Genomic DNA, 15,832 nt, shown 5'->3' with positions numbered 1-15,832 from the left:
AGCTGGCAAAGCTCTAGAACGTACTGAGGTTCTTTTGTGGTATCTTGTAATAAAAGAGTCCAAGACAGCAACTTGTTAGCTGGTTTTGCAACAGATCAAACAAACTCTGTTCAGATCACAAACCAAGTTTCAATCACAAAATGAAGTATCGTGTAAGATTTGCATATTTTAATGCAAAACCCACTTGTCCATTCAGGGCAAGAACTCAAACTCCTGCAAGAAACTTTCCAGAAACCAAAACAATTTTAGTTCATGTCAGCAAGTCAGAAGAGTCCAGCAATATCTGGAGCAAACGCCTCCATCCGCTTGTTTCTCCAGAGTTCTCTGTAGTCGATACACCGTTGCCTCAAATGTTCCTGTCACTTACTTTTACCCCCAGATTATAAACTTGGTTTTTTGGGGGAAGAATCAACCAAACTATATTCAAAGAAAAGCCCTATTTGTATTTAATCAGATCTTCACAAGCACAAAATTGTGGGTAAAGAGAGTGCTAATGATATATAATAAACCAGAAATTTATCTCTGGTCTACATTAAAAAAAAAAAACCACCCACAAAAAAAAAAATCAAGCTCTTTGTGTACTCAGTCATGTTTTCACACAAACGAAAGGGAATGGGGAGGAGTGCATAACAAAAACTCTCATCTAATAGAGGAAAAGTTATCTCGCTGTTCTGGCAGCTCTGGAAGTTGCTACAGCACTTTCTTTGTATCGATTTTAAATCAGCAATGGTTCTGCCATTTTAAAGTTGTTTGCGTAACAGGGTTTGACCCTGGCCACCATCACTATTTTAACCCCCAAAATACCAGGAATTTAATTTTATTGGCCTGTCTCCCATTGCCGGCAATGGGAAAAGACAGTAGCACCAGCATTAAGGAGTTAACAGAAATGTGCTTTGTATTGGACTCCACATTGAGTAAATTAGCATGTGAAGGAAAAACATCTCCAACTCTAAGATCACCATTTGTTATTCCATCACATAAAACTGAAAATAAAAAATGGCAGAAGACCAGGGAAGAACAATCGCCTTCCCCAAGTCTCTATTTAAGGCTGTATACACAGTTTCTATATAACTGCATGACTCAAAAGTTTCAGAGCAGTAGTATTTAGGAATATTGCACTCAATTCTGTTTCAAAGAGTATTTTCAGTTCATGTTTCATTCAGCATAGATGATATAGTATGAGTCCAGACCTCAGTCAAAAGGAAACTAGACCATTTCTGTTATAATATTCCCACTAATATAAAGAAATGGGTAAGCAGAAAAGTATTCCATAATTTGAGGAATCAACTCTAATCAAGAACTCAGCTGTTTACAATTCACATATGGTATATACTGAAACATACAGACCTGCAGTCCTTCCTAAGCTTCTCAAATTTGATGACAGCTTCGCAGCTACTAAAAGCAAGCATAGGAGTTTAGACAGGAAACCTGTGGAGATGCTACTGTTATGGGAGGACTTGTTTTCACTGAAAACAACTTGTTATCTCCTGTACTCAACATATGTAAGAAGATTCTAGGCAACATCACTGACAACAGGGAAAACATTATGTCCTATTTAAACAAAGCTGAAACACCAATATGGAACATGGCATTTAAGGGGACCAACCAAACTATTTATTATTTTTAATTTTTTTTTTTTTTTTTTTTACAGGTGAGTTCTGTTAAGCCATTGATTCCTAAAAAAATAAAAGTTCTTTCTCTGATTTTAACAATCCTTTAGGCTTTTAGTGCAAAATCACATTGATTTCCCTTGGGAAGGCCCTGGATTTTTGCCTCTCATTGGGGGTGGTGCCCGTTGTAATGGTGGTGGCTGCATACCACCAGACACTGACTGATACATTCCTCTCATATCTATCTGTTGGTAGTTGGAAGGATTCATGATTAAATTTGGAGGCTTTGGCATCATGAGATGACTCATTGCTGCTTGCTGGTAAGACATCTGCTGCTGTTGCTGCTGATTGTACTGCTGCTGTAGTCTTCTGTTCATAAGTATCCTCTGAACACAACTGATTAACTGTGAAGGGAAAGTAGAGCTGTTGTAAGTGCATGACCCATCTCAATGCTGCAAGTATCAAGTTCAGAGTTAAAATCAATTTGTCAGGGATAGCATGGCTGAAGGAAAAAAGCACCATTGTTATCACCATCACTAATGTGATGGTATTCACAAGCTGATTACTGTAGAAACCATTTAGTAACACCATTTAGGGCTAAGTTCTCTTAATGACTTGCCTATTGTATTGCATGCAGCATTTAGGTAAGTTGCTATGGCAACATGCGCTATACTGTGAAATTATTCCCAGGTATAAGTTACAACGTTATTTGTCAGGTACCATTTATCTTCCCTTTGAAAGTCATGCGGACTGTCACTAAATGTTTGTTTGCCTAAGAGAAGACTCTTCCCATTGACATAATCTGGGCAACTTTCAGATTTTGCAAAGTAATTCTAAGCTAAAAAAACATTACCAGTACTTTCTAAGATGTGTGTTTTCTAAGTTGCTTTCTGAGCTCTGGGAATCAGATTTCTCTTTAAGCCTCATGACCTTCAAGCAAACTACTTCAACAGAAAAATCTGGCGAGTATTTTTTTTTTTTTTTAAAAGAACTTCTCATGGAGTCTCCTTCGACGAGGCTGAGCAACGCAATCCAATGCACCGCAGAAGTCACCGTCTCCTGATGTTACATCACATACACCGTTACACAATGCCAGCAAATACTTGACCCACTGAAACACACATTCTGTAAGTACATATTTATGTACCTAAACATATACTTCTATTTTATGAACACACACACGCAAAGTCCATACTCAACATCCCAGTTCAAACATGGACAGTTGATCAAATAAATATTAGATATTTTACCATCTGTTGTTTAGTAAGGACATCGTTATAGATGGCTTCTCGGCGCTTGACATCAAGCTCCTGGCTTGCCTGCCTGCTTAGTGCCAGGGCCTGTACTTGGCTCTCTGTGAGTGTTACATTTTCTTTCCACTGAAAAGGAAAAAAAAACCAAAACCCTCTTGGCACTAGTCATTTCAACAAAAGCGTAATGGTAACTGAAGTCTTGCATTATGTTCAGAGCTACATCAAGAGTTAAAACACAGCCCAATTTCCAGTAAATGCAAAATTATACTTCACCAGAATTGGCTATGAATTATTAGTTCTTCTAACTGCTAATTAAGTTAATACACTTCTAGATTATTGGGAGCAAGTGACAAATGTGGCAGCCCAAGATAGATAGATAAGGACAAGATATAGGAAATACATCTTATTTGTGTACAATTACTATTCTTATTTGTAGAAAATCAGCATTTTCAGAGCATGGCAAATAATTATGGATCTAAACTGCTAGTCCTCTAAGGCTCTATGTCATCTGGATACCATTAAGGGTTACTGCGAGCTGCAGGGATAAAGGTCAATACAAACTGGAAGTTATATTCGTTAATAATGCAATTAATTAGCTGAATGAGCATATAAAATAGTAATTTCTTTGCCTGATAACGTTTTCCCATCTCCTGATCTAAACCTACAGTTATCCATTTCACTCACTATGGTTGAAATGATGTCTTCAAGGGGCTGAATTCTTGCTGCAGTTACACTGTTGGTTGCTTCCACAACTTTCTCTCTTCCTTGATTAATAAGGTCCTGAGAAAACACCAGAAAATTAATTATAAAGCACAGATACAAAGGACATTTCTTTGCCAACCTTTTATAAGTTTTCTTTATCTGTGCCTTAGGTACCTAGACTTTTTTCTCTCAATTTGCACAAGTCAATGAGTCTAAGCTTCCACACAACTCAATTTCAGCACAGAGTAACTGAACAGCATGTATAAGTCTGCCAATTTGTACAGCGGACAGTATTTATAAAAAACTATTTGTGTACCCAAAGGTTTTCAGATCATCACAGGAGCGCTACATTTCTACCCAGGCAAATTTTCTGCAATATTGACTTTGATGATGTTACACTTTCAACTCATTCTATGTGCTCAAAACATTATCTATTATGCTAAATTATCTATTTTAGCATAATACTGGCATATACTGTGTATTACTCCCCAGGTACATTCAACACGGGTCCCCCTGATTTGAACACTTTGTTAGGGCTTTTCAATTCTTCAGCACAGACTCCTCACCAGACACCAGCAGGTATTGTAAGACAACTGTGCTTCAAGTCCTGCAGTTTACAGCCTGGCATCTTATTAGGAGGGAATGCCCTCAGCTACTTCAGCTAAGATGGCAAACCAAGACTTGAGGTAACTGAGGACCAGAGCATGTGTTCCCTTCTCCCATTCCTTCTCAGACAGAAGACAGATGGGGGTAGAAAGCTAGATGTGGTAATTAATGTCTGCAAAGAATGCAGTTAATCTTCCAGAATCCTGAGATACTACACAGGTATAGGTTTATATGCATATAAGTTAGACTTCAATATAGCTACACACACAAAAAAGGCCCCCTACTAAAAATAGGATACAATTACATAAATATCAAGATATTTAAGAATGACATTATCCATTACTTGTAACAGAAAAAACCATGCACGCTTACAGCAACACAGACACGTTACACTACTTGGGTTGCTACTTACCTCCAGCTGTTGGTTACTCATTGCTGACAGAGCACCCAAATTGAAAGGAATATACGGTGTTTGAGAGTTGAAATTTGTGGGAAGCATATTGGTCCCAGTTGGCATGTTGAAACGCATAGTCAAGCCCTTAAAAACACAAAACGCACTTATATTTGAATAACTGATAATTCATGGTCTTCTATAACAACCTATGAAATACCATACACAGACAAATCGGCCCTTAGAGAAGGCTACAAGCACTGTACATTGCACTCTCTCAGTCAACTGAAGATCCTTTCCAAACCTCAATTCAGAAGGACATTTTAATCACAGAGGAACCTAAGTTCTGGTCTTGAGTAATACCGGAGTTTAACTTAATTATAATTATGTGGTACACTAAGAAAAAAAAATGATCAAGGCTTATTAGTGTATCTTGAGTTAAGATGCATTTTTTTATATTGCAAACCCACTACTTAATGTTTGGTTTGACCTGACTGTAATCAAACTCTGAAGAAGTGAAATGTGTAGTTTATTAGCAGGAATATAAAGCTCATCTCCCATATGGATTTCTCATAGGGCAATTTCAGTGCCTACTGTATTATATCTTCCTGTTTCTTCTCCCTCACAAACCCTTCTCCCAATACCCCCTTTCATTTGTCATTTGGTCACTCAAGATGGTCAGTGGCAATTTATACATGCACTTTTTGCACTTTCAGACTACTGATCAGATCTGAATACCAAACTTTGCCTTTCCAGGAATTTTCTGCTATTAGACTCCAGTTACACCAAGTTATCATATTCCTTTTATAGTAAAAAAAATCCCAAACCTGCAGCCAATTTACAAGTTTCTTCATTCTACCACCTGCTTAAATATCAAATAAACAAGACACAGGAATAATAGAGAAAAAAAAAAAAAAAAAGACAAGCTTTTAGGTCCTTTCTGGCAGATGCTTACATGTTTGTGGGATCATAGCAAAAAATTCTGGAATCAATTGTATGCCTTTAACGGAGCTAGAAATTTCCCTCAAATGGTGAGAGAAAGGTATTACAAAAGACACCAGTTGAGTTTTATTATGAATAGAAAAAAAAATGTGTGTGTAAAAAGTAACTTTTAAATGAAAGTAACAAAGACAATACACACAAAAGACCAGCATCGAAAGAGCAAATAAGACACAGTATCTCCATTTTTCATATGTCAAAATTTGCTTTACATATCCATTTCTTGGCCTGTAAGAAAATTAATTTCCCCCAAACAAACTGAAAAGGTAAGTAGTACTTAAATCTGGAAAGGTTATTTTCATATATGTAAACCTGATTAGATAGCTTTACCTTCTTTTCTGCTTCATATTCTGCCCATGCTGCCTTCCTTTCTTCCTCAGTGAGTTCCTCTTCCTCCTTATGGTCCAGGAGTGAATCATGTTCATGATATCCAACTATATACTCTTTATTGATTTGAAGCAATTCTGCCAGAATTGTATCCTGTTCAAATGAAGAGACGATAAAATGAGAAGTCACTCAGTAGCTCTACTATATTTATTCTTTGTGCATGCCTAACTTACTCCTTTGACCCAATTTCACAAATAGCAGCTCAGAGCACTTCACGGCGAAACAAAATTAAAAAATAATTTAATAGTACAATTTTCCTCAGAGGGAGGGTAATGGATTAACAGTCTGTTACAGAGATGACAGTCCGATCACTTAATGAACCACAGGAATGCACTCAGATTCCACAACAATAGATGTAGTTTAAGTACCTAAAAAGAATGGAATGTGCTCAATGATTTTTCCTTTGCTTAGGCTGGATACCTGAGAGGACCTATCAATAATCTGCATCTATAATACATAAAGAGCACCTCTACTGGATTTAAAACACTAAGTAGTACTTTGGTCCATCAACTGTCCATCAGCATTCAACAGAAAAGGCTGCTTTCTTAAAACTGTTAAGATACATGTCGAGATAAATAGTCCCTCACCCATCTGGACTAAGAAAGGTCATGTCACTGCTATGAACCGGATTTGATCAGCAGGTTGCAATTTAAGACCTCTATATTCCACAATACCCCTAACTGCTTTTAAGGTTAACTGAAATATTTACAATGTCTTTATAATAGCAAACTATTGTGAAGGCTTTGTTCGCAGGCATACTAACATTTTGTATACATATATCTGTATTTTTATATATATACATATATAAAAGAAAACTCCAATATAGCTCAGCATTCAGTCTGAGATGCATAATACAAAAAACCATTATCTCACTGAACTTTTGGACCACTCCTGAAATGAATTAAAGTGAATACACTGAATATACTTTTTGCAGTAGAATTATATGAATACCTACAGATCCACTCCACATCATGCCCTTATTCTGCTAGGCATTTGTACAAACAGGAATATAAACTATCCTACCCTGACATTTTATAATCTAGATAGAACAATGATTGGAAAGAATGGCTTGTACCCACAAGCAAACAGATTTTTGCAACAACGCTGGGAACTGCATGTGGAAGCCCTGACCAGTGGTTTTGTGACAACAGCTACAAGAAGTTGTTTGTTTCTGTGTGTGTTTAAAACTCAATTATGTTAACCAATTATATAAGCTAGTCTTTGTTTCATCTTTTTACTATCTGGTCTCCCTAAATTTCAATCAATGCTTTCATCGCCAGCTCCTCAACAAAATATTCAATGTAATATCTGCATGACTAATGGGCACAAGGAACAAATAATGGTATTTTTGGGGTGGTGGGAGAGAAGGCAGAGAGAGAAAAGGGATGCAATAATAGGATATGACGAAAACGTCTAGAGGAAGTGGGTGAAGAAGTCAAGAAGATATTACAAAAGCAAGCTAACACAATTAAAGCGCCCTCAGCATACCGTAGCTGTACATCAGTGTGTGGAGGGTTCCTGGACATGCATATGCATTAATTTCCATGGTAACACTATTATTGAAAACAATACTGGAATATAATCCACACTCACTGAGCCAACACAGTCTTCAAAATGTGGTTTAAATTACATCCAACTGTGTGTTTGCTTTTCTTTGTCTAAACTTTATTTTGCATTAACTTTAATGATAGAGCTCGAAAACTGGGATATGGAAGGTACTGCCATTTAGTTTGTTTAATTTTACAGTGAAAAAAATAATAAATTCACCTTGCACACAAAAAAATCATCAGAATAAGTATTCCTTTTCATTTGTTTAGTTTGCTGATAGAACAATGATTATCAATTGGTTTATAAGCTTTAAGATGAAATCCTGGTGATGAATGAAAGAATGAAGAGATACTGAAAAAAGGTTTTCCATTTTAAAAAAAGGTTTGTCTTTTTAAAATCCTGATGGACATTAAACGCTACAGAGAGATAAATGTATTAGAAAGGAAATCTTCCATGAAGGAATGCAAGTTATGTTGTAATTCATAAACAAGTTTTTCTCAACCAATCGAACATTTAATACCAAGATTAAAAATAAAAATAAATCTAAATAAGCAGCAAATTCTTCTGATTCTGAGATCAATAGCCTTCCAAATTCACAAAATTGTCCCCTAGTATGGAACTACAGTAAAACACATGCCCTGGCTATGTCCTGAGGTAGTATAAAATAATGATACCCTATATCCAACTGAATCTGAACTATTATTTTAATCTGCTTTTCCAATCTGTGTTACACGACCTCAACTGAGCCAAGTTTTCATTTCACATAAAAATGCGACTGCGACTCTAATTCACTGAACACGCTGATCTGGGGAAGAATATGCAAGGAAGAGAGGGTGCAACAGTGCCAGCTCCGAGGGACACGCAGTGCCCCCTTCTTCTGTCTCTGTCCAGCTCCTTCCTCATATATCCTGCTCTGAAACAAGTATCGCACTGGCCAAGGTAAGCCACAAGTACTGCACTTATCACTGAGTCCAGCTATCCATATTTGTGGTGAAAAAACTTCTTCCCGTTAGCTACATATCAGCCAAGTCTACCCCAGTATACAATCCTTCGGGAGCTGAGTGTTAAGAGTCTGTGAGAACCTACTCTAAAAAAACCACAAAACAATAGCCCAGTCATAAATCACATTGATTAAAAAAAAAAAAAAAAAAAACACCCAAAACTCCAGATCCACTGTTAAATTCAGAGCAAAATAAAATGTAACACTCGAAATATAGTCATAATAAACAGAGTTTTCTCACTTTACACCATCTTTTCCTTTTGAATTGCTACTCTACAAAAATAATAACAAAACCTGCTTATGCCCTTAGTCTGTGTTAGATAATGAATCACTACATTTGCATAAAGCTCATGGCCTATATACAGCAATTACTTCTATACTTAAATACAGCAAATTTGACTGAGTGATTACTCAGTCTTAAGAAACCTGTTACATCTTTTTTGGACTGAATTTCTAAAGCAGTCCTTTTCAACTCTGCAGGGATAGCAGATGAATGAAATCGAGCAGTGGAAGTTAGGACTAATTTAATAATTCATGTGAACAACATTAATAATAAAAATATTCTGTTAAAACCAACTATTTACATTGTTCAAGACATAGAAGCTGTTTCAGAGGAGTAAGGGCAGAGAAATGTCACTATGAAGTTATGGTTGTAGTGCAATAGACATTTTCCCCTGAGAACCATATGCATGGGCTCCTCAGCACTCCTCGGCAACCTGAAGGTCTTGTTCAGACCGCAAAGGGCAGAAAACTGCTGCTAAAATTAAAACTTGACATGAAACTTTGATACGCTTCCAGGAAAACTACATACTGCACATTTGCCGTGCAACTTTTTATACAGAATAGCAACATTCAACATCTTCCCGCCCCTTAACAACGCTTTCTAAGAAAACTGGTCTTTGACTGAAACTTGGATTATTGCAAGAACAAAATTCTCAAGGATATATTTTAAAAAAATCAAGTAGTATTTGTTTCTTCACTCACATAACGGCTTTACTTCTGGCTTTTAGAACAATATAGAATGAATTCTCCTAACCCATTAAAAGCAAAAGACTTAAAACCCATTTTTTTTTTTTCTTACATCAAAGAAGTTGAAAAGTGTGTTAAAACTAGGAGTTACAAGAACCACCCTAATGCTCAGCTCTGAATCGCTTCTCCTCAACATACACAATTCCTGGCTGCATACCTAAAGCACCTTCCTACTGTGGGGCGTCACTGAAGTCAAGAAGTTCTCTGACTTAGCAGATATCCAGCAGAAAACCTATTATCCCTCCAGGTTCTTCTACGTTCATGCTTAGATGGTTAGAGAAAAGATGGAAAACATTTCACCTAATTCCTATTCAGAATTCCCTCTAAAAAGCATGCTTGGAAGGCGTCAATTTTAAAATGTGTATTTTCAAACCTCTTTGTACCCACGTTCTGAGGAATCTGTTCTTTCAGAGCCTACCTGTATCTCCACTTGACACTTTTAGTATATTTACGTGTTTCTACTGTGCATTTCACACCAATGCTAAGGATTACAAAGGTAATCCCTTACCTTACTGTCTCTGCACAACAGTAAAATTACACAGTGATAACATTGTTCAACACACTATGCTTTGAAGATGTAAAAGCGGCCTGAAGACAAACAGAGACAATTATACACAAAACCTGTAAAAGGCAGAACTAAAGCCTTCTTTTAGCCTAAATGCCTATTCTGCTTTGCTGGTAATTATAAAGGAACAGCTCAGTCTTTGTAAGCAAGGGGTAGACAGCTCAATGATGGAAGACTAATACAGGTGAAGTTTTAGTGGCCTTTGTTTCCAGCTAAGAGCTGCAGAGATCAGGTTGGGTGTGCTGAACTTACCATGAACAAAGCATTGGAATATCATGCAACATGATCTTAAAGAAAATTTTGATCTCCAAATGCTGTGTAATTAATCGATGTTACAATAAAATGTTTTCATAAGCATACCAACAGTCTTTTTAATCAACTTTTTAAAAAAAAATGCTAAAAGCGTGCTGTTAAATTCATTTAAGAAGTTTTATAATTATAAAGCTAAATCATGCATCTCTGCTAAAATTACACTGAAATAAGGAATAGTTAACTTTCTGAATGAATAAGCTTGTGCAATTTAGAGAATAACATCCACTGCAATATTTCCTACAGCTGATACTTGCTTTTGATTGTTTATGTAGGATTTTAGAGAACTGGATAGACCAAAAAAAGACAGAATAGAAAATAAAACATAAAAGTTAAACTTACGGTATTATAAATAAGGCATGAGCCACAATTCAATTAACAGATCACAGGAATCAAGGAAGGAGTCACTGCAACTACTGGACTAGCTCAGTTTTGTGTGCAAAGCAAGAACCTAATCGTGGATAAAATGAAAATAAAATATCCCAAATCAGCTGAGCTTCACAGGGAAGACAAATGCAGCTAAAAATAATTTTTAAAAAGTGGGATCATCAAAATAGTAAACATAAGTACCAAATGAAAACAGAGTTCTCCGATATGAAAACAGAGTTCTCCGATATAAATTCCTTTGTGACAGTTTACTACCTTGGCGCTAAGCACTACTCATCCAGGCAAGGCAGGTCAATGCCAAATGAGCAGAGAAGTCACCCTAAATGTAATTATTCGCCTGGCATTTTTCCTTGGTTGAACTACCCAGGATTCATTCATGGTAACTCGCCACTCAGGCATATTTGACGGCCTTACAGGACAGACTTCACTCCTACCCTCAGACTCCCTGCCCAAAGCCCAAATTGCAAGCAATGCTTTACATATTGACAGCTACTGATTTTTATTAACACTCCTAGAAACACTTTAACCTCCCTCGAACATTCTGAAGAAGTTTTCACCACCACTATACCAACGACACATGAAAACACCAGCTCCCATGCATGCCACAGGCTACTCTGCCAACCAGCTAAAAACGTGCGCTGGGAGTTGGGTACTTCCTACGACACTTCACACCTGCAGTTCTCAGCTCCCAACTTCTGCAGGAGCTGAGGGAACTCAGCATCCAGCATGATTCTTCCTCACTACCAAGACTAATTCAGGGGACAAAGAAAAGGAAAGAATATTTCAGGGTTAACTGCTAGCTTCCCATGTTCTTTGAGGCTATCAGGAATGCAAAGCTCTGCTTTCAACAAATAAATACAGAAACTGCTCAAATAAGATGAAGCTACTTGACGATTTATAGTCTCTTCAACCAACAAACTAAAAAAAGGGATTAGAAATTTGCACACAGTATGTACTAAGATGCACATCTTTAAAAGGACGAAATTCCATTCAATACCATTTACTAAAACCATGAACAAACCAAAGAGAATTCCAGTACATAGATTTGCTCTATTTACAGCCAGAGACTTAGTTAAGAGCTTGTATTCAACTTAACTTACACGAGCCTTACACTGATGGCTGGAAGGGAATTAATATGAAACTTAATATTTAAAATTGAATGATAAAGTAAGTTTGGCGTTTATAAACCTTCTCTTTTACATTATACTTCATTAATTGATTTATCATTGTAAAAGAAAACAAGTAACTTTCAAAATTTAACTATTGCATTGAATTGATCAATGCTTTGAGTAAACACACTCAGCTGCCTCATAGGTTTTTGACCTATTTTTATTTTCTTAAAAATAGGTAGCAGCAGCAGCAAATCGTGATGCATTAGCTATGAGTTTGTGGAAGCATAAATGTATATGGCATAAAAGAACTAAGAATGTAAAAAAGATAAAATAAATACTATTAATTACAACCTAAAGGAAGATGGGGGGGGAGAATTTGCCAAAACAAAAATGTACAACATAGTAAAAAGGTACCATAAAATTTTCAGTTATCTACAATTTACTGCTTACAGTGAGAAACACTGTAATAAAAAGAGCTTAGATACAGTCATTAAAGTTTGTTTTCAAGGGTTTTAAAATGCATATGTAACAGTGACTAACACTTATAGGGCTAACACTTCCTAAATCCCCCCGGCAGCTGCACCGACACTGTAGGTGGTCTAATAGACTGTTTCAGAGAACGGCTTAACTATTAAGAATGCCAATGTGATGCCTGACCACAATTTATTATATTATAGTGGTCTACAGATACTCTAGAATGGAAAACATACCATTTTTCCTTGGAAATGAACAGATTTACAAACTGGAAAACCCCCCTCCCCACACCCAGACACCGTACAATGACCTAAACACAGTAGTAACTCAGAAATTTAACCAGTTAACTAACTACAGTTAGTTTTAATGTGTTACTGTTTACTAGCTATTTACCTGGTAAGAAGCAAAGATAATTGCACAACAGCTTAATGATGAATTAGTCTTTAGCAAACCACAGACACAAAGAATATAAATTAGCAAAGCACAAAACCTTAGCCGCATCTTAAATACAAACTGACTTGGAAAAGAGAAGAATAAAATAACTGAACCAGTTATTCTTTCCCCTGAAGTTTAATCCTGCCTGACTGTAGAAGTTACAGTTTTTATTTTTAAATTCAGTTGGTAAATTTTTCAGTTCCCTAAGTATCACACAGGATAGTAAACCACTACTACGTAGAGCAGTGACAATGAACCACTACTACACATGCCACATCCATTACAAATAGGTTTAGGCAAGCCCCAGTGAAAATAAACCCTTGTGACCTTAAAAATTCATTTAGCACCAAGTTGGAAAAAGGTCTGACATCACTACTTCATATTATCTCAGAGTACAGAATATCAGCATTCTCACTAAGTTGTGTAAATGATTGTCTACAAAAATGTCACTGGTCTCTGCTAGTACTGGCAACACTAAAAACAGATTACAAAATCTTAGCTTGTCCAATTTTCCTCACTTAAACAGTAAGTAAGTGCAACTTTTTCCCTATCTCTACTGTATCTCTATTAATGGTCCCTACAAGAAGAGTTAAACAAGGAACTAAAACCAAAAACGCCTGGAAAAGCAGAGCATGGATTAATTTGACTCTTACGAAGTCTCACCTAGGTAGATAAAAACCAGACCTTAAAGTACAGTATCACCTCACAGATTTGTTATCACAAATTAAGGTAATGCTAGGTATCACCAGCACCCACTTAGATGTTAACTTGAATCTTGGCTTCCACAGTTTCCTGCAGTAAAACTTCTTTTCACTCAAATTGTGCGAAAAAGTATTTTTGTTTGTTCCGATTTAAAATTTTTGTCTTTTAACTGAAGATCTTTTTCTTATGCTGTCAATTACATTGAAGGGAAACTCGTTATCTAGCTCATTATACCATCCCTTATATTAACTACATATTTTATTGTTACCTGCTATTCACCTCCATTCGAAGTGAAAAATACTGCTCTAAAGTGAAAACACAGCACTCTTCTCCTTCCAAGATCAAATACCCCATGTCCTTAAATAGACGTAAGTTATTTTTATAGCATATAATTCCCAGTGATGTGCATCAACTTACTTTTGGCAACATAGGTGTATCTCTCTTCTTTTTCTTTTCTGAATTAGGATCATCCAGCAAATCTGGCTCAAAAGTGTACAGCTCTGTAAGTTCATTCATAGTAAAATGACGTTCAACTTGCTGTTGGTCGACAACCCGGAAAGACAATGACTGCTTTGTTACCTGACGATCATAGATCTTATCTTCCATCGTTCCCTAAAAACCAAAAGACGCCCACTTTCATACAAATACTGGACCTTCTTGTCACATAGGAAAAAAATTAATAGATATAAAAGAGCTAGAATAACAACATAACAGTGCTCTATTTTCCTCATTTCTTTGACCTTGTATCTACAAAGCTACCTGAAAATACTTTGTCTGCTGAGAAAAAAAAAAAGAATAAAAAAACCTCCTGGAAGCAAACACAAAGTAATACGAATTGTGTACGTGACAGATGTCATCTAGCTATTGACTAGAGCAAGAAATGTATTTTTTCAGTAGTGTTTTGAAGGCAGCCATTTTTTGCTTCAATTCCCCAAAGCAGGATTATGACAAAAAAATGGCAATTTCCACAGCATGTACCTTATTTTGCTGCTTTGAGCAGCCTGTAAAAAGGAAAGCAGATACCATATCAGTGGGGTGGAGAGGAGAGGGGAAGGGAAGCAGTCAAGTCTAATTCAGCACAGCTGTGTATGAAAAAATTAGATCTTTGATGAAAAAAAGGAAAATTACTTTTTTTTTACAAGATGATGACTATGAGAAGTATGAGAACAGCACAGCTTGTTCTGAACATTGTAATTTAAAAAGGATATCAACAGTTCAAAAGTGCACAAAGAAAATGACACAAATAGACTGAAGCCTGAAGAAAAAAAACCATGTCTGACAGTAACGTGTTACAAAAAGTAATCTATTTAAGTTGGCAACTAAACAGGGGCTTGATCAAGAATTAAGTACTGGTACTGGGAAAAGGTCCTCAGTCTACTCTGTAACACCTGAAGAACTAGAAGATGAAGCAAGATACCTCCTAACAGAAATAATGGCATTATACTTACAAAAAGCATAGATCAGTGACCATTAGAATTACTACACATCTTTAGTATCTGTAGGGTACGATACAAGTTTTCAAATCATGACTGGATGCCTTTTTATAAAAAATTCTTTAGCTCCTTGTGTTTTCATTCCAGTTGGACCGTCAGGGGCCCACACCAGGGGTCTGTAGAAGACGGCTACACTGAGCAAGCCTGTTGCCTAACAACAACCATCCTCTATGCAGTCTGTTCAATTAAGAAATTTTAGTGGCGTGTAAATTAAAAAAGCTGGGAGAATCACTGCTAGAATTCCAGAATTTGTGTTATACGAAGTGTCAAGATGAGGTGGGCTTAACAGGAAATAATTTCAGTTGTTATTTATTTTACCAATCTTTCCGTCAACAGCTTCTTCAGTGGCCAAATACTGCTATCAGATTAGGGCTGGAAGATGACTGGATCAGTGTGGACCACTACAGACTTCAACACAAGTCCAAATAGTTTACAAATTTGATTGCAGGACCAGAATGTCACAAAAACATCAGACAAAAACCTACCTGAGCCAAAAACCTGTACACAAACACAGGTTTGTTCTGCCCAAAGCGGTAAACCCTGAAAATACTCTGGATGTCGTACGATGGGTTCCAAGAAGCATCAAAGATGATTACTCTATTAGCAGCCACGAGATTAATTCCGAGGGAACCTGCTTTAGTGGATATAATAAACAAGCGGCCTCTGGAACAGAGAAAAGTTGCAAAATTTTAATATTTTGGAAAACAGCTATTGTTCCCATGTTGCTGTGTTACTCTGGAGTTGTTCATACACTGAAATAACTCAAAAACTTCATTAAGATACTGTATTAAGCATAAAAGAGATGCAGATTTTACAAGGACACCACTTTC

The 15,832-nt window shown here is 36.6% G+C and overlaps 1 protein-coding gene across 2 annotated transcripts in view; it reads right to left on the bottom strand.

Moving 5' to 3' along the window:
* Window positions 1–1,645: 1,645 nt before the first annotated feature.
* The window catches only part of ATRX (ATRX chromatin remodeler), an 86,104-nt gene continuing 71,917 nt past the window's right edge, over window positions 1,646–15,832 (bottom strand). The window contains exons 29-35 of one of the 2 annotated variants that reach the window (XM_050901632.1): window positions 15,488–15,665; window positions 13,927–14,121; window positions 5,892–6,041; window positions 4,584–4,709; window positions 3,548–3,643; window positions 2,861–2,989; window positions 1,646–2,014 (exon numbers count right to left, since the gene is read on the bottom strand). In XM_050901632.1, the coding sequence (XP_050757589.1) occupies window positions 1,736–2,014; window positions 2,861–2,989; window positions 3,548–3,643; window positions 4,584–4,709; window positions 5,892–6,041; window positions 13,927–14,121; window positions 15,488–15,665 (1,153 nt within the window). In that variant the 3' untranslated portion in view covers window positions 1,646–1,735. Of the gene's footprint in view, window positions 2,015–2,860; window positions 2,990–3,547; window positions 3,644–4,583; window positions 4,710–5,891; window positions 6,042–10,798; window positions 10,851–13,926; window positions 14,122–15,487; window positions 15,666–15,832 lie in introns of those variants that run through there. The other variant, XM_050901633.1, reaches the window with a different exon arrangement.

This window comes from Gymnogyps californianus, chromosome 9, assembly GCF_018139145.2.
Source record: "Gymnogyps californianus isolate 813 chromosome 9, ASM1813914v2, whole genome shotgun sequence".
Taxonomy (NCBI): domain Eukaryota; kingdom Metazoa; phylum Chordata; class Aves; order Accipitriformes; family Cathartidae; genus Gymnogyps; species Gymnogyps californianus.
Note: the sequence above shows the minus strand (reverse complement) of the source record. Positions and strands in the feature narration are given on the sequence as shown.